We start from the raw sequence: 26,112 nt of genomic DNA on the forward strand, positions 1-26,112 counted from the left end.
ATATGACTGCACTCGTGCTACAAGAGCTGCCTGAAACCACGGCAAAACTCTGCGGTTTTTCTCCCAAGAGCTTTTGGTTTCTATAGCCCCACCAGAGGAGGTCGTTGATCTGTCCTCAGATCTGCGTCAAACAGAATTTGAGGTGGCGAAATGGAGCCTGGAAGAGGAAAGGGTGAAACGAACTCTGGTACGAGAGGAAGTGGATCTGGCCTCAGACATGGTCCAGTCGGTACTTCGGGAAGTGGTACCCTCCTAATTGGCGCAGCTGGCGCACCAATTGGCAACTGGCCGCTGACTTCCGAGGTATGTTCATCGATAGTACTTGTCACTTCTGGAGCAGTAACTAGAGTACCAACAGTACCTGGAGCAGTGCCCATATTCATTGTATGTTCTTGTCCCTTCCGGAGCAGTAACTAAAGTACCAACAGTACCTGGAGCAAAACGCTTGGAGATTTCGTCGTCATTCAGTGAAATAGATGGCTAAAACAGTGATGTTGATTTAAATGCAGTCTAGTGATAGGACAATTATACTTGCAGACTAGTGGATGGACATTTATATCAAATAAGTACGGCGTTTTGTTACATAAAATTAAATTGTTCAAAACGGGTTCCTCATCCTCCTGCTCCATTTTGCACAAAATTATCGCGAATTGTTCCTGCTTGTACCCGCTCATCGCATCTGGCTCGCTTGGTTCCTGCTTGCACCAGGAAGTCGTGAAATAGTGCCCACATCTGCACGGTTCATATTAGTTCCAGGAGGTCGTCTTGCTCATCGTCTTGATGGTCGTGGTCGTCTTTCTGCTGGTTTCCGAAGCATTTTATACGGTAGTCTGTCTCGTCGTTTGCCTCTTCGTCGTTGTCGTGATACAGTCTAGTTGCGCAGACGTGGACTCAATTATTTGGCTGAGAGCTAAAACAGTTTGAATATGAAATCAAAAAACATATAGATCGTTGGGCTCGTATGTTGTTTCAAAAGCACACAACTTCACTCACTCTGATCGTCGCCGATTTCATCCTCGCACATCAAATTTGCCCTCCTCTGCTTCGCTCTGAATGGTAATTGGCACCCTTCATAAGTGTCCGTCACAAAGCTATAACTTCTCCTAGTGGAAGAGAGCAGCTTTCGTTTGAGCCCAGAAATTCGATTAGCTCTTATCCTCTCCTAGCATCCAGGCGACAACACAGGCTCTGCAGTTTTATAGCAGTCGCTGAAGCCCTCCGTGCCGCAGAACATGCAAATCAGTTTCTTCAGTTTTGCATCATTCTTCTGGCATGGCTTTTTAGCAAAATAGCGGACCATGTTGCTTTCTTGCGAAAAAAGTTGGTCGCACTTTGGAAACAAAAAAAAAACGAAATCAGTCAAGAATTAAAATTAAGACAGTAAATTTTTTTCACGTTATCGATTTTGTTACAAGATTTGGTATGCGGAATATAAACAGGCTATGACAAAGTCAGCCCTCGTTACAAAAGCAAAGCCCTCTTTATAAAATGAAATTGGTTCATATGTGAGGTGAGGGAAAAGGAAAAAGAGTCAATAAATTTTAGTGGAATCCGCAAATTCTTAAGCACTATGTATATCGGAATCCAGGATCAAACCTTTGCCACATTAAATTTGTGATACCCTTCCGGATGTGAAACCGGTACCTCAATTGTGAAATGCGAGCCTTAAATTTTATTATGATTTGTCACAATTTTTTTTAAAAAAAACGTCTTCTAGGCCACAATAATTGTGATTCACGTTTTTTTCGTTGTTTTAAAAACATCTTGTAGAGCCGCGGAATTGATCCGGTGACCTCTTCTTTGGTAGCCATATTCTCCACCTCCAGGCCATCACACCCGTTGTCAATCTTAGATAAACTGAAACCTTAGCACAAATAAAAGAAGTTGTCCTTTGCAAATAATCAGTTAGAGGAGTTTATCTGAGATGCAAAACGTTTTTGTTACCCTTGAAATCATTTATTATCCATTTTATGAAAAAAAGGACACTTAAAGAAAAACGTTAAGGATAAGGTTAAACTTTTTTTTGCACTCTAAGGCTGTCATATATCGGATTGATCGGTAATGAATGTAGGAAATCGAATAAAAATTGAAATCAAATCAGACCTGAAAAAAAATTTAAAATAAAATGATATGTAGGATCACCCGCGGTTTTTCAATACTAAAAAATCATTTACAAGAAATAATAAATTAAATTAAAATTCTTAATGGCATATTCGTTACAACGTACCATAAAGGGTAGAAAATAACAGAATTCAAAACCGCGGTTTTGGATCTTGTTTTTTTCTCCCCTTTGGTACCTTGTAACGACCCGGGTTGCCCACCATAGTAGATAATGCGCAACACCACCCTATAAAGATATATCCCCTCAATATGCCCCCACGATTTTTATACCTTGTTAACTACCCCCCTTGCATTAGGAGAAGAGAAATTGTTAACAAGATCCCCAGTTGTTATCCCCCTAAATCAGTTGGGGAAAAAGTACGGTTGATGTATTGGTTATTGCAAGTATTTGGGATTGCCAGTATTTGGGATTGCCAGTATTTGGGATTGCCATTCTTTGGGATTTCGCAGAACTGCAACAAACTATTGATTGTCATTTTTTGGGAATTTGCAAAACTGCAATGAACTATAATCAGTATATGGGATTTTGCAGATTTTTTTTCCAGTAATTGCGATTTTGTCGGTATTTGGGATTTTGCAGAACTGCAACGATTTTGCAGATCAGTACTTGGAGTTTTGCAGAACTTTTTGTCAATAATTGGGATTTTGTCAGTAATTGAGATTCTGACACTGCAAAAAACTTGTCAGTATCATTGAGATTTTCTCATTGAGTTAAAATTTGTACTGTAAATTGGAACGAAATTAGAATGAAATTGGAAGAAACTAATCAGTATTTAAGATTCATGTGAACTGCAACAAGAACTTTTGAGGTTTTACAAAACTAGAACAAACGATTTCAGTATTTGGGATGAGCAATAGAATGCACAGCGTCATTACACGTTCCTCGCCGTCAAGATTTGAGATTTTACAAACCTAGAACGTACAACTACATCAGTATTTGGGATGAAAAATAGACTGAACGGCGCAGACTGAACTGTCAGTTTTGAGATTTTGCAAAACTGAACAGATTATTTCCGTAATTGGGGCAGATATCCCTAATTGGGTTGGCGCCAGTACACATTCAATTCAGAAACGATGATATAATTAAAAATTTGATTACGGAAAAAATGTTTTAGCGGGTGAAACATATTTTACAATTTTTTTCAAGAAGGGAAAATGTTGGGCCATATAACAGGAAAAAAGTGAAAGCTAGGGTACAATTTCAAAATTTAGTTAAACTGGAGAGTTCAAGATTTATTGATTTCCTCCGATTACCATAACGATTTGAGGAGCGTATGATAATCGCCGATTATGAAATTTATCCCTTGAAGATCCAATTAATCAATCTCAAGAAACAATTAGTGACTCTTTTAATTGACAGCTTAAAACCTATCGAAACAATTATGACTCTAGTTGGCTATGAATAGTCTCATAGTCTCAATAGACCTGGAATACTGAATACTTTTTACTGGAATTATTGCGAGGTTTAGAATCAAGAGGTGGAACTTAGGAATAGCATTTTTTGCTGAGTTAAGTTTATTCTTACGTTTTGTGAGGTCATCCTAATCCTCGTGGTAGATTGTCTTAAAGAGACGGGCTGGGGAGAGAGTATATCAATTCATTTGAACGATCATGTAGTGCTCTCAAATGTATAAGTTACATTTAAAAAACCCTAATATTAAATAGTCGGGGTTTGATTTAAAATCAAGGGTGGGAGAATAGTAAATCATTCTAAAAGGCTCAAGTAAATTTAGATAATAAATACATCGTTAAATACCATTTTAGTTCTGACTAATTTTAAATTTAAAAATTATTCTAGGCCTGAGTCAATTAAGAGGTAGGGCTCAAACAATGTATGAGTAACCGAAGTTGTTCATCGTTTATCTCAATTGGAATGGTTAGTCGTCGGAAATTATCAGTTAGTCAAGGGTCGTCTATAGGGGTTGGAAAGTGAAGCGACGTTTTAGTTTGTTGGAAACTAGCTGTAAAAGTTGGGTATTAGTAGTGTCGAAAAAACTTTAATTGGTCCAAGGAAATACTTTAGGTTGAAATTAAACAAGCATGATTCTTGACAAAGTTTTATTTGAAGTCGATTATTTTAAAAAAAGATTAGGATTTAAGTTTAAATTTTGATCAATTTATGTAAGTTTCAGATAAAAAAGGATCAATAACAAAAAAGCAACAAACTGATACGTATTTTTATTTAGAAAAATCATAAAATTTTTATTCAACTAATTTTTGTATTTTCTTCATTCAAAAAATATGAATTTTATAAATTTTTCAGAAAATTACTGCCGATTTGAAAGAATTGAGGTGGATGGCAGGGTGTAATTGACTGATAATACAGCGAATAATTTTTTATCCTAGTGAGAGATATAGCTTTGAAATGAATCATACTGCTCACATTTTGCAATTTATCTCAATGAGGGAAATTGTATTGCATATATGATATTGTAGAGAAACAGTCGTGGTAGTCTGCTTCTTCGTCTTACGATGTTGAGGCTCGGTCTGTCTTCCTGATTGTATCTGGTGTCAACCTTATAATTCGTTTGATTTGATTATATTTTTTGTGACGTGGAAAAAAGCTAATTTTATAACTAATTTGGTTTATGAATGGTTTTGGCGTTTTAGATCTTGTTTGCTAGAACCTTTTTTGTTTCGCTATATGTTAAATAGTAGAGTTCTGTTCTAGACTCTTTTGGTCGCGCCAGATGAGTTTCAGTCCGAAGTGGCTTTCTAATAAAGTACTTTTGGATATGGTACACCGTCTAATCGTCACGCTATCATATTTTCGGCCGGATAGGTTCGTGGAACTTCTTCTATATCTCCTAGTCTCAATAATTATGGAATACTGATTACTTCATACTGGAACTATTGCGAAGTTTAGAATCAAGAAGTGAAACGTAGGAAGAGCAACTGTTTGCTAAGTTAACTTCATTCTTCTCTGGCTGAAACTATAAATAGTTTCAGCTTTAATACTTTTTAGACAAGTATAGTCAAGGATCACGATTGGTTAGTTCTAAGTTTTTTACAGAGATACGTTATCACTAATTTTTGTGACTTGTTTTAAACTGGTTCACCAACACGGAATTAGGAGATTTTTTTTTAAGTTTTTAAGTTACTTCTTGTGGAGGACAGACGGAGAATTTTTTTTCGAATAGATTTCTTAAAAGGAGTGAAGAGAGAAGAGAAACAGTGCTCGTGTTGCGGAATAGTTACCTCTAAGAAAAAGAAGAAAACAGTTGCTCGTGAAAAGGGAATAGACTGCGTGCAATCCGATCTCTTCATCGAATAGCGAGATGGGGTTTGACTTCTCTGATTGAAGCGTCAATTGTCTAGCATTCTTATTTCTGAGTTCAACATCGATTTGGCCAGTGTTCTAATTCAAGGGGATTTTTTGCTGCGACACTGGCTCCATATTTTACATCTTGTGAGAGTTCTGACTGCGGCAATGAAAACCAAAACATTTGCCATTACAGAGTCGGAGGTCGTCAAATTTTCATCTCCTTTTTGGTGATCATTTCTTTGCTCTGAGAACTACTTTATATTATGTATATATCTGAATCGTCTTAGTGATCTACATTTTAGTTATGATCTTTATTAATTGTTTTCACAAAAGCATTTTTTTATTAGTTAGGTTGTTTCTGAAGAGTTGCTCAGTCTAGTTCGAGTGAGCGGATGATGTGAACTTTTTCAGATCTCGCGGAAAATTTTGGACTAGATTAAACCTAGATAATTATCAATTAAAGATTAAATCCTAGTTTATGGATGTTTTTTAGAAGATAAATTTCAACTGGTTGGATGTAATCATGCGGGATCATAATGGGGCGGCAGTCTTCATATGGGAAATTATTACTGAGAGGCGAAATATGTTTAATTTGTCTAACGTGATGATAGTTGCGAAGGCTGCTGCGAAGTTATATTGTCTTTATGCAGTAGATGAAGTTAGGGAAGTATGCTGATGTGTATTTAGAGTTGATAAACAAGTAGCGTTGATGTGGGTTGTGAGATCGTGAACTGTAAAGAAAGTGACATTGAATAAATTTGTAGTATGCGAGTATGAAAACGGGCAAGTTTAGTTTGTTTTAAGCATGAGGGACAAGAAAATTCAAGTTTAATTGAAAGTGATCATTTTCATCAAATTTATTTGTATCATAAGTTTGTTTCATAATTTTTGTGTTCTATATTGCGTGGATGATTTTATGATCAAATTTTTTGTTAGTGCTAATATGGTTGATGATGTAGTTGGTCTTTAGGAAATTTTCTCTGTTAAATAAAAATTTACTGCGGTGTCAATATCATACGGTGAGTCGTCCATTTAACGTATTACTGTGTGAACACTGTGAGTTATTGGGAGTTGGTTTAATTTGCGTGGAATGACTCAACTAAGAGTCTGTGAAAAGCCAAAGCTAGTGAAATGATTTAAGTGTAGTGCAGTGATGAGTTGGTGGATGTCGATGTTGCAAAGTTCTTTGTCATAGGCTGTGTGTCTTAATCGAACTTTGATAGCTATAGTGAGATTATAGTATGGAAGCCAAGATAAGGTATGTAGAAGGGAAAAATCTTCAGTACATAGGAATCGTTGGGTTTGGTTTTCTGTGTCATTATACGGGTAATGGGAGGAGAAGAGGAGAATTTGAACTAAAAATGATGGTGTATTAGAGTGATGGGGGTGATTACTTTAAAGGGATCGGGATGATGTTGGGCGGTTGAGTAAGAACTGTGGTGAGTTGTTGTGGTGTTTCCGCTTCATAAGGACAAAGTGTGTACGGTTGGGGGCATTTGGGTAGATGATGTAGATGAATCGAAAATTGAAGTGAAGTGAGTTAATTAGTGAAACGTTAGTGGACTGTTTATGTTATGAATTTGCGGTTGATCAGTAAAGCAAATTGTTTAGATCAAGCTTAAGCTGGTCATCAGTTATTGGGCTAGGGACATCGGGTGCATTACTTGAAAGGGGAGAGAGAATGGGTGTAGCGTCAGTATGGTAAGAATTTGAAGTGAAATTTTAATAGGGTTTGGGGAAGTTATGGGTTGGAAAGGTGGTTGCTAGAAATTAGTGGGCTTAGACCGTAATCTAAAAATTTTTAATCGGATGTGTAAACTGCGTGGTTAATTAAATGGGAATAAGTGTTAAACAATGTTTGGGTTGAGTCCTCAGAATCCATGTATGGTTAGTTAGATGAAAAACTGGGGCTAAAAACCGGTAGGGGGGAGTTGAGATCTGAGATTGAGTTGAGAGAGTCGTGTCGGTGAAGGTCGGCGGGATAGAAAAGTGAACGATTAGGTGATCCAATCTGTCGGCTCATCGTGGACAAAAAAGATTTTTTTCACAAAATTTTAATGTGTGTGGTTGTTCGAGAATTGTTTGTATATTTTGTGTTTGAAATGATGTGTGATAAGGTGCTTCGTTGCATATTATTATTTTGGTGCTTTCATTGTGCTACAGAAAGTGCATTTCGTTGAAATTGTGGGTTGTTTGTTTTGTAAAGAGTGTTGCTTTGGTAAATTGTGTAGATATGATGGTGCTGTGGTGTAGTAGTTGTATTGTCTTGTGGAGTGTCGTATTTGTTGGGTTTTCTTGATATTTTTTATTATCGTCACTAATTTGTGCATATAGTGACATTTCTTGAAAAACTCGTCTAATTGTATAATCATGTTTCACATCAAGATGATAGTCACATAGAATTGCGCCAAATATTGTGTATAGAAATAGAACTAGTTCTTCTAAACGTGTACTGTCACGTTTTTCTGGTAGGAGTTTTCCTCCTGTGGTCCCACTGTTTTTCGAAAATTTGACTGGTAGTTGAGAATGTTCATCCTCTCTGTTTTAGTTCGGTTGGGAAATGGGAACTATGAGCTTTCCTGTCTTCACGTCAAATCTTTTATCAAATTCAACAAGTAGTTCTACAGAATATGTGGGAAGAATTGGTTTTGGATATTTACATGCTTGTTCTGTTTCAGGGTAGATTTGAAAACGTGTTAATTAATTTTTTCTTCCATCGAAATTTTATATGGATTTGGGATTGATCGTTTCCTATCATGGTTTAACTGATCGAAAGGTATGGTTCAAATGAGAAGGTTTTGGGAAACTTCATCTTTCTTGCGTGGATTTTAGCAACTTTGTATGTTGTGCAAGTGTCTTCCGGGAACCAAACAATGAGTGCCTGAGTGCGAGTTGGGGGTCGCAATACCTTTGATCATTTTCACAAGGTACTTTTTTTGATAGACTATGGTGTCATACTTTTAAGTCACGTGCTAATTGTACTATTTCGAAATGAATCTTCCGATCAAAAACATTATTTCTTGATACCCAGAGTTTTGCTTGACAGTTTGAAGGATTTTTAATTCCTGAATAAGGTACCCAGTTTTTATCGTGTAAACCATATGTTAACCTACCGTAGGCACCGTGATGAGACATTTTTCCATCAAGCTGTACATGGCCTTGACGTTTTTCAAATTGTGCTTGGTTAGTTTTTCAAGTTGTGCTGAGTTTGGAAAAACATTAAAATTTACAAGTTTTCAATTACTTTCTTGATTTGTTTAAATAATTAGGCGTTCTAATTAAATTTTACAGCCTTCCAGGTTAAATGTTATAATCTCTTATTGTTGTTTTAATGAAATGATTCAAGATTGAGTCTGTTTTTGTTTCCATTTGAAACTTGATAACAATTTGATTTTTTTTTTCAGAAAACTTTGTTAATTTTAGAACCTGATAGAGTTGTTGCGCGAGCTTTTGAATAATGTGTTGCAATTACACTTGTTGATTCTGTTTCTTGTGGTTCAGATTCGCATTGTGTAACCTGGTTAAGTGCCTGTTTGTATAGCGTTTTTTGTTAGTGATCTTCGCAATCATAATGAGTAACGAGGAAAACTTGGGGTCCTGTTCGTTGTGAGGCCTTATTAATGTTTGTAGGTTCAAGGTTGACTAAAAAGGAAAAGATATTTTCTGACAAAATATTTAAAATTTGAAAGTATACGATAGTCCTGAAAAAGTTTAATAGAAAGTTATGAGGCTTTTTGTCTTTTTAGTGTAACTCTCGTATCTAAAAAACAATTCTGTGCACCTAAATGGAGGGTGTAATGATTGTACAGTTATCTCCGGTTGAGATAATGGTATTGGGTGATGTACTAAGTTGTTTAGATTTACATTTGTTTCATTGTTTTTGAAACTAGGAATTGTTGTGAAAGTATTTGAATTTTATGTTCTTGAATGTCTTTATGATTATCGTGCGTGTTTTGTAGTCTATTCATTGCCCAATTATGGAGGCGGCTACTATCTTAGTGCTGTCCAAAAAATGGAGGTGCTGCTAAGAATGAACTTCAATCTAAGCGGAGGGGTTTACTTGTGTTTAGAAATTTTCGAAACCGGTCGTTCAATTGATTTGGTAATTTTGTTGAAATAGTAGTAACGGTGTTTACCTGTCAACAAAGGTCTTGATGAAAAAAAAAGTGTTTCAGGTAATGAAAAGGTTGTATCCAGGGAAATTTCTTTTGGTTCATACTCGTGTCGGTGAGAGTCGTGTCGGTGAAGGTCGGCGGGATAGAAAAGTGAACGATTAGGTGATCCAATCTGTCGGCTCATCGTGGACAAAAAAGATTTTTTCACAAAAGTTTAATGTGTGTGGTTGTTCGAGAATTGTTTGTATATTTTGTGTTTGAAATGATGTGTGATAAGGTGCTTCGTTGCATATTGTTATTTTGGTGCTTTCATTGTGCTACAGAAAGTGCATTTCGTTAAAATTCTGGGTTGTTTGTTTTGTAAAGAGTGTTGCTTTGGTAAATTGTGTAAATGTGATGGTGCTGTGGTGTAGTAGTTGTATTAGCTTGTGGAGTGTCGTATTTGTTGGGTTTTCTTGATATTTTTTATTATCGTCACTAATTTGTGCATATAGTGACATTTCTTGAAAAACTCGTCTAATTGTATTTTCAAGTTTCACATCAAGATGATAGTCACGTGGAATTGCGCCAAATATTGTGTATAGAAATAGAACTAGTTCTTCTAAACGTGTACTGTCACGTTTTTCTGGTAGGAGTTTTCCTCCTGTGGTCCCACTGTTTTTCGAAAATTTGACTGGTAGTTGAGAATGTTCATCCTCTCTGTTTTAGTTCGGTTGGGAAATGGGAACTATGAGCTTTCCTGTATTCACGTCAAATCGTTTATCAAATTCAACAAGTAGTTCTACAGAATATGTGGGAAGAATTGGTTTTGGATATTTACATGCTTGTTCTGTTTCAGGGTAGATTTGAAAACGTGTTAATTAATTTTTTCTTCCATCGACATTTTATATGGATTTGGGATTGATCGTTTCCTATCATGGTTTAACTGATCGAAAAGTATGGTTCAAATGAGAAGTTTTTGGGAAACTTCATCTTTCTTGCGTGGATTTTAGCAACTTTGTATGTTGTGCAAGTGTCTTCCGGGAACCAAACAATGAGTGCCTGAGTGCGAGTTGGGGGTCGCAATACCTTTGATCATTTTTACAAGGTACTTTTTTTGATAGACTATGGTGTCATACTTTTAAGTCACGTGCGAATTGTAATATTTCGAAATGAATCTTCCGATCAAAAAACATTATTTCTTGATATCCAGAGTTTTGCTTGACAGTTTGAAGGATTTTTAATTCCTGAATAAGGTACCCAGTTTTTATCGTGTAAACCATATGTTAACCTACCGTAGGCACCGTGATGAGACATTTTTCCATCAAGCTGTACATGGCCTTGACGTTTTTCAAATTGTGCTTGGTTAGTTTTTCAAGTTGTGCTGAGTTTGGAAAAACATTAAAATTTACAAGTTTTTAATTACTTCCTTGATTTGTTTAAATAATTAGGCGTTCTAATTAAATTTTACAGTCTTCCAGGTTAAATGTTATAATCTGTTATTGTTGTTTTAATAAAATGATTCAAGATTGAGTCTGTTTTTGTTTCCATTTGAAACTTGATAACAATTTGATTTTTTTTTCAGAAAACTTTGTTAATTTTAGAACCTGATAGAGTTGTTGCGCGAGCTTTTGAATAATGTGTTGCAATTACACTTGTTGATTCTGTTTCTTGTGGTTCAGATTCGCATTGTGTAACCTGGTTAAGTGCCTGTTTGTATAGCGTTTTTTGTTAGTGATCTTCGCAATCATAATGAGTAACGAGGAAAACTTGGGGTCCTGTTCGTTGTGAGGCCTTATTAATGTTTGTAGATTCAAGGTTGACTAAAAAGGAAAAGACATTTTCTGACAAAATATTTAAAATTTGAAAGTATACGATAGTCCTGAAAAAGTTTAATAGAAAGTTATGAGGCTTTTTGTCTTTTTAGTGTAACTCTCGTATCTAAAAAACAATTCTGTGCACCTAAATGGAGGGTGTAATGATTGTACAGTTATCTCCGGTTGAGATAATGGTATTGGGTGATGTACTAAGTTGTTTAGATTTACATTTGTTTCATTGTTTTTGAAACTAGGCATTGTTGTGAAAGTATTTGAATTTTATATTCTTGAATGTCTTTATGATTATCGTGCGTGTTTTGTAGTCTATTCATTGCCCAATTATGGAGGCGGCTACTATCTTAGTGCTGTCCAAAAAATGGAGGTGCTGCTAAGAATGAACTTCAATCTAAGCGGAGGGGTTTACTTGTGTTTAGAAATTTTCGAAACCGGTCGTTCAATTGATTTTGTAATTTTGTTGAAATAGTAGTAACGGTGTTTACCTGTCAACAAAGGTCTTGATGAAAAAAAAAGTGTTTCAGGTAATGAAAAGGTTGTATCCAGGGAAATTTCTTTTGGTTCAAACTTAAAATTTGGTTCGCCTTAGTAAATGGACAATTCATTCAAAGGGGGAGTCTATTTGAGGAGGTGGCGTGTTGAAAGGGTTTTCTCTAATTTGCTTAGATGATGGTGTTGAACCTAAGTGTTCTGATGCATGAAAATGGTTACTTTAAGACATTGTACCTGTAGGTGGGGTAGTACTTTGAATGATAATACTTGGAAGATCTAAGGGGGTTGATGTGGTTTATGAAGGTATAATGAATTGAACTCTTGGTGTTGCTAGGTTTCTATTTCGTAGTGGATGAATTAGTTGTCTGTCTATGATGGTAGTTTGTTTTTGACTTCGACTTTGATGACTTGATTGGTTTGGATCTTGCTGTATTGTTGGAATAAAATTTGTTGGTTTGTACTGAGGCTTGCTGAGGGGTGGGAGGCAGTGGGCTGATACCATCCATTCTGGTAATGCTGCATGTAAGAGTTTATGGCTGGTAGATTGTCTTTTGGCTGGGCAATCTTATGAAAGTTTTCTTGAAAGCTAATTTCCTAATTTCCTGTTGGTAATTTTTTGGATCTGAAGGTATTTATTTTTGTTGATTTTTGGATTGATTGATCGAAGGGGGTTGCAACTTGGATATGGTTTTATTAGAGTATTATAAGGGTTCTGCTGATTATTGACATAACGTTCTTTGAGTTGGAGTTTTAGTTCAGGTTCAAGTTAGAGTTATATCGGCTAATAAAAACAGTGGTGTTGAATAAAAAGGAGATGATTTCGAGTGATATGATTGGTTGATAATCTTTGACTAATTCTGATAAATAGAAATAAGAAAAAGTTGGAAATAGAACATCGAGAATTGTCTATTTTGCTGTCTTTTTAATCATTACTTTGAATTAAAGATTTGATATTATTGTAGCAGTGTATGAATCAGATAGAAGTTTATTGAAATTATTTTTCTGAATAAATTAGATTGAAGAACAAAAATTTTATAATCTTTCTTGCTAATTTTTCTCAGTTGGAACTGATTGGCGTCGTTGTGAGTTTTTTTTATTTTAGGTGGTAATTTTTCTTTTAAACAACGACTGTTTTATTTGATTCTCGGCTGATTTTTGAAGGTGCTTTGTGATGTAGTTTTTGTTTTAGGAATGAGGGGCTGTGGAATTGTGTTTGAATTTTCCGATATTTGTGAATCATTATTAATTTTAGGTGTTTCAACAATGTGTGGTCCCGTAAAAGAGTATAATTGTGTTAGTTCGCGAAGAGCAAATTTTTTGGACTACTATGCTTAGTAGTTATTTTTATGTTGGAAAAATTCCTTCTTATTTTGATTAATTAAATTGTAAGTTACTTTTGTATTTTTTTTTTCAAAATTCGATTTGGCCTTTTTCTAATGGCTTGTAATGTTTTGAAACTTCTTTTTGTGATGTAAAGCCTGCAATTAAAGTACAAATGTCTCTATTTTTAGATCTAAAACAGTTAGAAAACGGGAATTTAATTGTGAATGAAACCTTTGTCTTTGTAGTTATTTCTTTGCAACTTTTTGATAAGTTTCCTTGTGATATAAAATCCATTCTGTGTGGGTACCAGAGGCTAATTTTAAACTGTTTGGGTGATGAAAATGAGCTTAATCATGATTATTAGGTGGTAGTTTGTAGCCAAAAGAGTCTTTTGACAGTGATTGGCTATATCCTTGTGCAGATTTGAATAATTTGCTGTGAGCATTATTGGTTCTGGTGGTTTTTGGTCAACAACTATTTTTTAACGGTGATAATCCAAAATTTGTTGTGATTTGGGAGTTATATGCTAGTGGAAACAATTTAACATCTTCTGAAATTTCAGCAAGTTTTTTATTTCAGCAAGTCTCCGTTAATGATACATCGGAGATTTTCTTGTAATGAACAGTTCATTCATTCAATTAGTTCATTTGTCTATGGAACATGTGAGGTTCTATGTGTGTTTGATATTATTTAAGTGGCATAATAAAGTTCTTTCATGGTTCATGAATTTTTCTCCATTGTTTGTAACAAGGATTTCGAGTTTTCCAGTGTTCATATAGTGTCGTGTATGCATAACAGGATTAAAGGCTACGTAGTGTGTAAAAGCGTCTACAAGGACCATTATCTATGAATTTACCTATGAAGATGGCGATATAAGGCCTTCCGTGTCAAATGAAATTCTTTGACTGAAAAATAAGCTTTGTCCTTTAGAATCTTGTCTTTCTGCGATTTGTCTGGAAAGATTTTGTTTTATTGACATATAATACAGTCGTTACAAATTATTTAAAACCATATTGATGCATTTGGGAAGTAAAATTTTTGTGTAAAATTACGATATGTTTTTTTACTCCATTATATATCTTTTTGTATTAAAGGAGTGTGATGTATGAAATGCTTTTAAGAGTAAAGTTTGCGTCAGTACTTTGTCAGTACTGAATGTCAGATTAGATTCTATTCCGAGCGTGTATAACTTTCATTCGCTTAGTTCATTCATTAAAACTCAAGGGAAATTTAAATATTACCTCGCCCCACTGCATTTCTGTACCAAGTTTACAGACCGATATCAACGATCAAAGAGAAACCCGGAACAGCAACGGCGCCACCTAGAATAATTTAATTGGAACAAGCCGTTTGAGTTAATTGGACCATGCCGTTTGTGGGGAGGATGTTAACTTGGTTCTAAGTTGGGATTTTTCAGCCAATCAGAATCGAACAATTTACATGCAGCGCTTGGCAAATTTGTTTTTAAATTAAGCGCTGGGGTGGAAGATCTTAACTTGTTCTAATGAAGGGGGGTGTCAACTTGACCTATTTAACCTAACTAGTCGAAGAATGCGGTAGGATTTGATGAAACATTACGTTTCAAGTCAGAAATCAGAATACCACCAATTTGGAACAATCACCTTCAATTTTAAATTGAGCCGAGCAACTCTTGGTTTGGATGAAATCAGATGCAGAAGTTTTTAAAGCAGCAAATGAGATCAAAGAACAGGACAAGACTAAAAAACAATTTCTTACAACAGTAACTGGCTCTCATTTTTGTTTTTCCGTCCACTTAACTTTGTTTGCAAATCCCAAAGTTTTGCAAGATTTGCGTTTTCTTTGAAAAAAAATTGCATGGATATTTTTTTTCTAGTGAGTACATAAGGAAGGGAGTTCAAAAGGGAAACTGGCATCCTCCAAGCTATTAATTAAGGACACGCCTGCCACTCAAACGGTCCCCCACCATTGTTTGTTTTTGATTTATCATTCTAATATTAAAAATTTCCAAGATAACTTTGGTGTAAGCGTACATACATTTTGAGGGAGGATAGCGCCAAACAAAACAAACCATTTTATTGGCCAGAATCAGCAGCGGATCTAGGATTTTCTCGAGGAGGAGGGGGCGGATTTCCAAAAATTTTGATTTTTTTTAGGTCGACCAAATTAATTTTCCAAGCTCTCCTAAAGCACTAAAAAGACGCTGTTTTGGCCAAATTTTCTGCGCCGCTGGTAAATTTTTGAAATTTGAAAGGGAGGTCAAAAAAGCAGTTTTTGGGCTCTTTTTCAAAAGCTTTGACAAAAAATGGCGTTTTTTTGGCGCGCGCTCCCCTTCAAAGTTATTATATTTTGGCGCCAAAGGCGCCTTTAGAAACTTTTTAGGGTCAGTCGGCCAAAAATGGATTTCTAAAAAGTACCAAAGGGGAGACCCTTTGGGTCGGCAGGGGGTCGAATCCCTGAGGAAGAAAACGTCCGCCCCATAAATCCGCCCCTGGTCAGGATAAGCATGGAAAGTCTTCAAAATTTTTAGAGCACAAATGCGCCGAAGATTCCCATAAAAAATATTTTATCAAATTTGAGTGTTATACAAATTACCAAATTGTGGGACTCTTTGGTCGACAAGTTTGTCAAATTTCCGAAGAAGATGAATAGTCAGGTACGCCACCAATTTTCGTCTAAGAAGCTGCCAATTTTTCACTTTTTTAAAAGACTGGGTGATAGTTTTCGAATTCAATCTCATAAGTGAATCTAAGGAACAAACTTGAGACGAATCTCAAGATTTCCTTCGGCTGGCAACCCGCGGTTCGACAATCATCCGAGTAACTCGGAGTCTTAATTTTTCGTGAAAATACTTTCAGAATTATCCATGGTAGATTTTTAAGAAATTCACTTTAGATGTCTTGTGAGCTTTGCTTTTTAAAAGTACCAGACAATTGAGAAAAAATAACCTTTGCAGTTTAAACTCAAAGATTACTCCTTTATAAGAAATGTTTCATTTGTAAGCTCAAATTTTTTTTTTATTTTGAGCCCTATAAAAGTGTTTCAGGTTTTGAAGTATTTCAGTTAATTTTCCAAATCACTGATTTACGTCGTTTCAACAATTCTAAGACTTAAGACTTCTCAAACAAAAATATGCAATACATCTGCATATTTTTACAGTGATGATTCTGCTATCGGAGTTTTTTATAAACTTTGTCTCAATGTCAGGGGCGGATTTAAGGGGGCGGAAGCCCCCCCCCCTCAGGGATTCGATCCCCTGCTGACCCAAAGGGTCCACCGTTTGTACTATTTTGAGATATCCAAATTTGGTGACGGATCCTAAAGTTTTTTAAAGACACTTTTTGCGCCAATGTTAACTTATTTTGAAGGAGGGCGCCGAAAAACCGCGATTTTTGGTCAATATTTTCCAAAAAGTGTCTTTTTTACCTGTTTTTTTTAACATTAGCTCAGGTTAACGCAATTTCACATAAAAATTGGGCTCTTTTCCAGTTTCCCATCTCCTTGCGAAAATTAAGTTGCTTAAAAACTGTTCAAACGGCATTTTGCATGAAACAAAAGTTGTCAGAATGTGTTCACTTGTTCACGTTTTAAGGCAGTTTTAAGGTAGTTTATAGTAAAAAAAACTTCATTTTAAATTGATTTCCATATATTAATTTTCAGAAAAATCCAAAAGGGGGAACTGGAAATAGCCAAAAACTTAGACACCAATTTTATGTGGCCGTTTTTTCGAAACCGATACATTATACAGAATTAATTTTCAAATTTAAACACGTGGCTAGGGGGGACATTCTACGGTTGATCACTTAGGGCGGGGTAAATTGTACGGTTGATCCGTTCATAATAACAAAAATTACAGAGCTAACCATAATTGCATGTGAAATTACACTCTCTAAATGTAAATGGAAAGTTTCGTACTAATCCCGGCCTGTCTTATGTAACTGAACTTTGCAATTGGTTATGTCTAATTTCAACTAATTTCAATCTTTACCACGTCATTACCACCATCAGTTCTTCTACCAGAGCATTTACTTCGGATTAAAATTGCGTAGCTCTGCGTGTAAGAAGGTCGAGTGTGATTGGCTGAAAAAAATCTAATTTGGAACCAAGTTTACATACTCTCCCTAAGATGATTTGCAGGTGGGTGTTTCAAACTTGTGGTGGGGAGCGGACGCCTCTTAGGGATTCGATCCCCTGCCGACCCAAAGGGTCCACCCTTTGTACTTTTTTGAGATATCCCATTTTGGTGACGGACCCTAAAATTTTTTTGAAGGCGCCTTTGGCGCCAATATTAACTTATTTTGAGGGAGGGCGCCGAAAAACCGCAATTTTTGGTCAATATTTTCCAAAAAGGGCCTTTTTTTTACCTAATTTTTTTAAAAATGTTTCTAAAATGTTTCCAAAAATTTGGCCAAAACAGGGACTTTTTAGTGCTTTGGGAGAGCTCGAAAAATCAATTTGGTCGACCCAAGAAAAGGTCCGTCGACCAAACTTTCGAAATTTTTTTGAAAATCTGCCCCACCCACCCCCTCGAGAAAATCCTAGATCCGCCCTGAATGCACTTTTCTAGTTTTTAGAGCATTAAAATATTTTTTTTTCAAGAGCAAACATCATTAAGGCCTCTATAGGTGAAAAAAAAACGTTCTGTTACACATTGTAACAGAACGATTTTTTTTTATTTATAGAGGCCTTAATTTAATGATGTTTGTTCTTGGAAAAAAATAACTTACACTCAACAATAGCCTCAATTTTGGGAGCTCTATTTAGCTGGACGGCTATAATAGAAAAACCCAATATACATTACTTTCTACCTTCCAACACCGGAACAAAAAAATCTGCCATAAACTTACTTTTTTTCCAGCATCTAATGATATCTAGATCAATATCATAATAAAGTCAGAGTATTTCTAAGTCTCGACCATCGGAACAAAAAACCTCATTCACGAAATAATTTACTTAAATTTTTTATGACTTGAATTGGGTGAAATAATGTGTCATAAAATTGCTTCTAAACTCAAAACTGGTTTTCAAACCATATACCATCAAATAAAAAAGTAAGCACATAGACAAGCAAAAAATGAATATAACAGACAGAAATGAATTCGGTTCAGCTGCGCGAATAAAGTTCGAGCTGTCTAAATAAATCTCAAACATGTCACTAAAAAATTTAAAGGTTTAAGCGCGCGTTTTTTTGTTCACAGAAAAGGCTTCATAGCGTTCCATAGTTGTGTCAAAATAAGCTTGCCATCTCAAACTGAGAAGATCAACCTGAAATTACTGCAATATGATCCGTCACACACGGAAATGTATGCACCGAAAGATGTAAAACATCAATTGATCTGAACTAATACCCATACAAACTTCCAAACCCTTTTTTTGAGATAACAGAAAAGTTTGAATTCTTTGAACGGTCCAGTTTTATCTTCGCAGTTCAAATCTGGCTTAGGATGGAAAAAAGAGGTCGATGTTTTGAGATAAAGTCAAAGTTTGCCATCATAATAGCGAGCTAGGTTTCGCCAGCACTTGTTGACGCATTGCCCGTAGATACGGATCGTCTTCTGCGAGAGCGCTTGCGCTTCGCCGGCATCTGCTCGTTGTCAGAGTCTATCTTCTTTGCTTGCTTAAAGTCTAGATGACCTTCGTCCATCAGAGCTTTTTCTTCAGCCTCTGAAAGCTGCTTTTTCTGGCCTTCCGCTAATCCTATTCATTGAATAAGAAATATTACAAACTTACGTTAATTGTTCAGAGTTCAAAAAACTTGCGCAGACTGACTTTAATGAAATTACTTTAAGGGACTTGGTTTTGTCTTACCCTTGAGTTTGAGAGCCAAGTCGTTATTTTCTGCAATTTGGTCGTAATATTTTTGCATCTTGCCAACCGCCTTGACTTTGTCCAGGAGCATTTTGTTGTTGTTTTGGTGCTTCGTTTCGGAGACGTTTGAATCAACTTTTGAGAGCTCTTCCTGAATTTTAGCTACTTTTTGAAAAAATCAATAAGCATTTAAAATATATTTTTATATATAGTTTAAACTTACTTCTGTGCAAACTTGGATGATGGTGAATAAAATATTTGTGATCATTTTAGCGGCGAATGGAAGCGACCACGATAATCCATTCTGGAAGTTTGGTAGCCAATACGGATGATATGACTCTGTGAATGTCTGAACGAAAAAAAAACAGTTTGTCAGAACAAATCTTCCCCAAAAAATTATTTAACTTATAGGGAACTAGAAGAGAAAAGTTTTACAATAAAGTCACCTTGATATTCAATTGACCTTTGTCGTAGCACAAAATAACAGCCTTGTTGTTGTAACTGTCACAATAGTTGGGCGCGGAGAAAATTGTAATTAAAGAAGGGAATTTAGATCTGTGACTTCGTTTGTACATTTCGTACCCGGCGTCTTTGGCTTCGTGGCCTCTTATAATCGAGAGGAGATTGTTGGCTTCTAGGAATTCACACACTGCTTTGTATGTGTAGTAGTATGATATTCTTCGGGCGTCGTTGTGCAAAAAGTATTCGCCGTCTTTAGATTCGGCCCCTTGAACCCCGTAGTTTTTGCAGGGGTCCGACCAGAGCAAGTCGGTCATTGCATCACCTACAAAATACAAGCATGAAATGATTATAGTTAGAGACAGGGGATAGTCTATGATCTTTTCAAAGCGAAGTTTAAAAAATCCATAAAAAATGTTTTGACCATTTTTTGGGTGACAATTTAATTTGCAAAATCGGTTCACAGACCCTATTTTCCCGACCGAGAGTGTTTGTGAAGAACGCAATTGAGATCAGAGACAGAACTTTAAAAAACATTTTTAGGTCGACCAAACTGATTCTTCGAGCACTCCCAAATCACGATCAAGACCCTATTTTGCCAGTTTTTTGTAAGGCCGGCAATTTTTTGAAATAAAAGGACAAAAAAATCCTTTTGGACGCTTTTTGAAAGCTTTTGTCCAAAAGAACGCGTTTTTTTGGTGTGTGCTCTACCCTCAAACATAGTTTATTTTGGCTCAAAAAACGTCTTCGGAAAAACTTCAAAGTTTGCCTGATCAAAAATTGATGTAAAATGGTACCAAAGAGCGCCCCTTTAAGGCGGTCAGGGGGTCGAATACCCGAGCAAATTTTGTCATCTCTTCATTTTTTCGGTTGAAAGATATCTTAAAAACACGCTCAGGGGAAAAACCGTAGCTATTTGTGCGAAAATAGGTTTTTGTCTTTGGTCTTATTTAGTTCTCTTAAATTTTCACCTGATCGAACAAATTTTTAAATTCCATATATTTTTGTTCTCTAAACTATATTGATTTTTCCTTTAGTAACAAAAAAAGGAAAATATCTTACCTTTTCTGTTGTGCTCCTGGAATCTGTTGATGCCTCTGACGTCCTCTATCGTTTTGAATCTAGGAGATAGACCCCCGTGACAACAGAAGAACTGTTTGTTCACAATTGCAGCCAGAGGCAAAGCATCGAATGTATTCATTACTTCATTGTACACTGAGTCAGAGTATTTTACAATGCACTCCTTCTTGAAGGTGAAATAGTCTGTTAGATGACGACATTCATGGTTTCCTAAACCAAGCGGTAGCGTTATCATAATGTTAACGAGTGTTTAGTTTAAAAAATTATTATAATTTGCTAGAGGTCCAGAACCCCAGAAAAACTGAACCCCAGCTAAGACGATGGTTAAACAGATTCATGAATTTCTCTTAGGTTCTGTTGGGTTCCTGAAACCTGTTGATGCATCTGATATCCTCTATCGTTTTGAATCTGAGTCATAGTATCAAAATTTGCATCAAAATTTTTTTCCGTAATATCGCACAGTAGTTTCAGAGACTGCGCAGCATCAATTCGCATGCGCATAATAAATGGACATTGATTAGACACAAGAGGCCATGATTTTATGGATATCCATCTCGTGTCTTCTTCCGTTTACTAAGCTATTTTTTTTACAAATATTCTTTGAGACTTTTATAAAGGTTGTATTTTCAACTGAGTAAAAGTATGATCTTGATTTGTTTTGCATCTTCAAAATTAAATAGTAAGTTTTTACTAATTTGCGAAAGAACAAAAATTTAACAATGATCGCTTCCTGCTGTTTTCTTTAAATTAATTTCTAAACTAGGAAGTTTTAAACAAAAAATCTCTGGCCTGTCAACACTCCGGGCATAATCCCATCTGATTAATAGTTATGGGGTTTTGATTTTGCAGCGACTCACTGCAATAGCCCGAACTGATGACATGCATAAAACAAATTTCCGTAATATCGCACATGAGTTTCAGCGGCTGCAGCATCAATTCGCATGCGCATAAAAAGCTATCTAGGAAATGGTGGTAAACATTTCCATAATCAGTTTTTTTAAAAAGTAATAAGAATCACCATTTAGCCTTCCACTTTGTACATGCGTCAATACATTAGGAAATGACAGCCATTTTAAAAGTATCATCGGTTAAGAAACACAGAACGCGTGCAATTTGCTATAAAAGACGACAACTGCTGCTGCTGCTGAAAATCTTCAAACAACATATCGATTGACACCGTCAACAATGAATGACGAAAAATTTGTGTGAGAAAAAACGGTTTTTGATGTTTTAGGCCTCTAATAAACCAAATTAAAAAAACTCATGATTTGTTATATCATGCTCTGTTATATCATGCTCTGTCCAAATTACAGAGGTTTTTGCCACTAAGCATTTGCAGGGGAACATATAATGGAAACGGTTTCTTTTTTGTCATGAAAAGCCGTTTTGATTCGATAACAAGGATAGATGGGCAGAAAGTTATTGATTTTCACAAAGCCGATAACAAAAAACAAATGCGAGGCAAAGACATCACTGGGTTAAACACGGAAAGATGGCTTGGGTTGGTATCGCCGATAGTTTTGAAAGATACAACTTTAAGTTGTTCGCCTTTGACAAATAAATTAAGTTTTGCGTTTTTACTTTTTGCCATTTATGCTACAGTACCCCAAAATTTGGATTTTTTATAGCACAAAAACACAACTTCGTATATACTGCACCAAGTGAGCAATTATTGTAGAAAAAATGAGTTTTTTTGTCTTCCTCTGTTTACCGGTTATGTCGACGGTTGATCATATCTGAGACCAGGTGAAACGGAATTTCCAAGAATTCAGCCAAATCATTCAAAAAACGTAGGCAAACTGAAATTTACACTCAGATATGTGTTATCGAACTCCTCAAAAATTGATAAAAATTTGTAAGGATTCAAAACCAGGTCGAAAACAGACTTCCATATGTTCATTGAGGCCACCTGTTTGCTATAAAAAAGCAATAAAAACAATTTAAGGAAATTGACTAAAAATTGTCGTCAAAACTTTTAATGTCGTTTTTCCCCCACTGTGTAGACAAAAACTAAAAAGAAAAGCTCGAATTTGAGTCAACTTTTCTAAAATTGGTCTGAATAAAAAAGTCACCTATTTATAATTATATTTATACCAACCATTCATATTCCTCACTTTTTTGAAAATCGGAACAATAATTAATCATGATAACGCCACATCTGTTAGTATATTTTCATAGCAAAGCTGATTTTGCGTGGAAATGTACAAATCCGCTCGCAAATTTTCTTGCCACTAGTTGACAGTACCTCAATACTTTAAACACGGAGTGCAGCCTGTATTTAGACAACCGCGTATTCAAACTCGTCAGTATTTAGACAAATACTATATGAACCAATCAGAATCGAGAAAAGACATGATTAATCCAAAATAAATAACAATTATATATTAATTTCTTCTTTGTCTCGATTCCGATTGGTTGAAACAGTATTTGTCTAAATACTGACGAGTCTGAATACGCGGTTGTCTAAATACTGCTATGTAACCTTTAAACACGCATTAGTTAGTCAATTTGGCTGATTGTACGTGTAAATTTACAAAACTGGGTAGAAGATTTGCCGCCATTTGCTCGTAGTAACTCAAATTGTTAACCACTCATCTGTTATCACATTCTTACGGCAAGCTGGTTTTGCGTAGAAATGTACAAACTCGAGAACAAAATTTGTCGCCACCAGTAATAACGCCGTTCAAAACCTTTTTCAATTTTGCGATGCTTTTTAATAAGACGAGAAGGACGTTTTCACTAAAAAACCGCTATTTGAAGTGAATTTGGTTTTATTTTTACCTGAAAATTTTTTCCCCTGGTTTTTTTCCTAAACAAAACTGGATCATATCAGTTCTATGTTGAAAACCAGTTTACCAATTTGATTCAGTATGTCAGTCAGCCTTGCCTAATAACTGAGGAGCAGTTAAACTTGCCTACTGTTTGACATTTTTGGACCAGAGGCACTTATAATAAGGGTAAAGCGTTTACTTTTAGATTGTCAGAGCGTGTAATCGATCCCATATCATCCCGATTCGAGATTTGAACGGGTTGAGCGCTTTTTCCAGCAAGATTTGAGCGATTTGAGCGGTTTGGGCGTTTTATTTTGGAAAATCCGCTCAAACCGCTCAAATCTTGCTTCAAAAAACCGTTCAAAAGCCGACCGACTCGACTCATTGTTTCGACTTTGAGTTCGACTATAGGGCTTTCTCGACTATGGATTTTCGGTCGAACTCTGACATATGGTCGTAACAGAGTTAGAGGCAAGCATTAGGACGCAGTTAACCGACCAACGATTTTATAAAAAGTGGATAATTAGTCTTAGTTAAGAGTGAGATTCGGCGTTTTATAAGTTAGATTCGGCATCATTAAACCTATGGCTAAGACTCCTCGTCTGCTTTCAAAATCTAAGCTGCTTTTGATGTTCCGACTTTGGAATCCGAGTCGAGATTTTCCACCTTATATGAGACAAAATTTGAGCGACTTGAGTAGTTTGAGCGGTTTTTTAGACAATGTCGCTCAAAATGATGCTTCATATTGAGCATTTTTGAGCGGTTTATCTAAAAAAAAAACGCGCAAAAAACCGCGCAAAAACCGCGCAAACGGTTTTTGGGCGGTTTATCTAGAAAAATTGCTCAAAAACCGTTCACATCTTGCGCAGTTTTTGAGCGTTTTTTTAAGATAAACCGCTCAAAAACCGCTCAAACCGCTCAGTATGAAGCAAGATTTTGAGAGCAATCGTCTCAAAAAACCGCTCAAACCGCTCCAATCTTGCTTCAAATTAGGTGAAAAATCTTGACTCGGGATGGCAATTATAGTGTTTGAGGATGAACTCGCACTTGTCCTCTAGCTTCAGGTCTACCACAGTCTGATCAATTTCGGCTGCAATAATGGAACCACTATAGACGCCAGAAAACGGCCTTGAGTCGCAAAAAAAGAGATTCGCTCAGCAAAATAACACATTCTGGATTATGGGGAGATAATACGAATAGACTATCCTCGACAGAACTGTTACGGCCTACTGATAGCTCATCTGCGATGCACAGGAACCATATTATTCTATTTGCAGAAAGTTTCCATTTTTTTCTAGACATTTTCAAGTAAGATTTTAATGGAGATGCCCTAATAGAGATTTTTTTGTTCCGTTGAAAAATAAAGGAGCTTTTTTTCATTCATCAGTAACAAAAATCGGATATGTGCTCTGTGCTTGACGAATGATCAAAAGAATGCTTAACTAAAGTTTCTTAATTTTGGTAAAAAAGCAGTTCTCCGCCAGGCAACTGAATGTAACTTCACTTGTTTTTTTCTGTTGTGGATAATACTTATTTTAAATCTAAGAATCTATTTCTTAGGAAGGATATTAATTTTAACTTCATCAAGCCATTTTACAAGGATCTGAAAGTTACTCTTGTGGAACGGCAAAACAGAGTCTAACCTTTATATTAATTGAGCTGGTGTATATACTTTAAGTATACTCACCTCTAAGGAGATAAATTCTTTTTGGATAGGCAATCTTTAGACTAAAAAGTAATAGCACGCATTCTATTCCAAACATGCCCCTGTCACAATAATCGCCCAAAAACAAGTACTGACTAGTACCGTCAACATGGCCAACGGGTCCTCCGATTTCAAAGAGCCGTAACAAATCGTAAAACTGGCCATGGATATCCCCGCATATAGTAACAGGCGACGCAATTTGCAGAACAGTTTCCTCTTTTTGCAAAATTCTTCGCGTCATTTGCAAAATTTTCACTACACATTTGTCATGTAATCGACCTTCATTTTTCAAATGGGTTCTGAGTTTTTCCAATTTGGGAATCGATTTACTGTCGAACATTTGCTCCACAGTTAATTTGTCTCGAGGAAGCGGTCTTGGTGTAGGTTGTCCGCCAGAACTTTTAGCAGTTCTGGAAGTTTGGGCAGTCGAAGGACGCTCCATGTCCAACAAGGATTGAAAACAATCAAATCAAATTTTCACATTTTTTGTAGATTGGAATTTTTGAACGTTGAAAGCAAGAAAAGTTTTCACACTAATTTCACATGGTGTAAAAAGCATATTTCAAAGAATTATTCTGATCACGACTTTACTAAAAAGAATAGCAGGCTTCTTAAACCTAAGTAATGCTTATCAAGTTATGGGTATATAACGGCTTTTAATTAAATATTCCATTTTTCAAAGTTATATAAGTAAAAGAAGCTTGTCGTAGGTAATTTAATCATATAGCGGAACTACAGATCAATCTACTTCTTCAAGGTCAGATGTTTTGTAATTTGCCACAGGAGGCTGCGTGACGAAGTATTGGCCGAATACACTGAGTTTGCCTCTTTTAGAAGAAATATGTGCTCTGAAATTCAAGCTTGGCTTCACTGGCCAAACCTTCGGTACCTTTATTTTTGCCGAAGTTTTAGCTGCCCTCGGATTCCGCTGTGCGAAGTGAAAGCTTTTAGAGGAGGAAGGTAACGGTCCGCAGTCAAAGTATTCAGTGGTTTGAGAATGCGTTTTCGACCACTTCCTGGAAAATTCACTTTTCCAGCTCCCTGACATAACAGTCTGAAGGTCGCTACAGCTAGACGATTCTAAAAAGATTTTTTTTGTGGTTCTAGTAGTTTACTTTAAGCTTTATTTTGCTGAAACGTCGAAGATTTATGGGTGGGGGATGGGGAGGAGGGTACGGACGTA

The 26,112-nt window shown here is 36.0% G+C and overlaps 3 protein-coding genes across 3 annotated transcripts in view; 1 reads left to right on the forward strand and 2 right to left on the reverse strand.

Moving 5' to 3' along the window:
• The window catches only part of LOC134840603 (uncharacterized), a 476,174-nt gene that overhangs the window by 278,470 nt on the left and 171,592 nt on the right, over nucleotides 1-26,112 (reverse strand). The window lies entirely within an intron of this gene.
• Nucleotides 1-26,112, forward strand: part of LOC134840604 (large ribosomal subunit protein bL19m-like) — a 250,826-nt gene that overhangs the window by 26,917 nt on the left and 197,797 nt on the right. The gene's annotated exons all lie outside the window — the stretch shown is intronic.
• Nucleotides 18,610-25,371, reverse strand: LOC134840008 (protein phosphatase 3 catalytic subunit alpha-like). Its single transcript, XM_063855635.1, has 6 exons — nucleotides 24,912-25,371; nucleotides 20,436-20,663; nucleotides 19,361-19,698; nucleotides 19,138-19,263; nucleotides 18,915-19,065; nucleotides 18,610-18,803 (listed from the first exon to the last, which is right to left on the reverse strand). The coding sequence occupies exons 1-6, from the start codon at nucleotides 25,369-25,371 to the stop codon at nucleotides 18,610-18,612; spliced, it is 1,497 nt and encodes a 498-aa protein (XP_063711705.1).

This window comes from Symsagittifera roscoffensis, chromosome 2 (genome assembly GCF_963678635.1).
Source record: "Symsagittifera roscoffensis chromosome 2, txSymRosc1.1, whole genome shotgun sequence".
Classification (NCBI taxonomy): domain Eukaryota; kingdom Metazoa; phylum Xenacoelomorpha; order Acoela; family Convolutidae; genus Symsagittifera; species Symsagittifera roscoffensis.

Excerpts from the sequence above, each read along its gene's own strand:
- LOC134840008 (XM_063855635.1), bottom strand. The coding sequence starts at position 25,371 with ATGGAGCGTCCTTCGACTGCCCAAACTTCCAGAACTGCTAAAAGTTCT. Across the intron at positions 20,664-24,911 it reads AAGAATTTATCTCCTTAGAG|GAAACCATGAATGTCGTCAT; the intron begins GTGAGTATACTT and ends CGCTTGGTTTAG. Across the intron at positions 19,699-20,435 it reads CCAGGAGCACAACAGAAAAG|GTGATGCAATGACCGACTTG; the intron begins GTAAGATATTTT and ends TGTATTTTGTAG.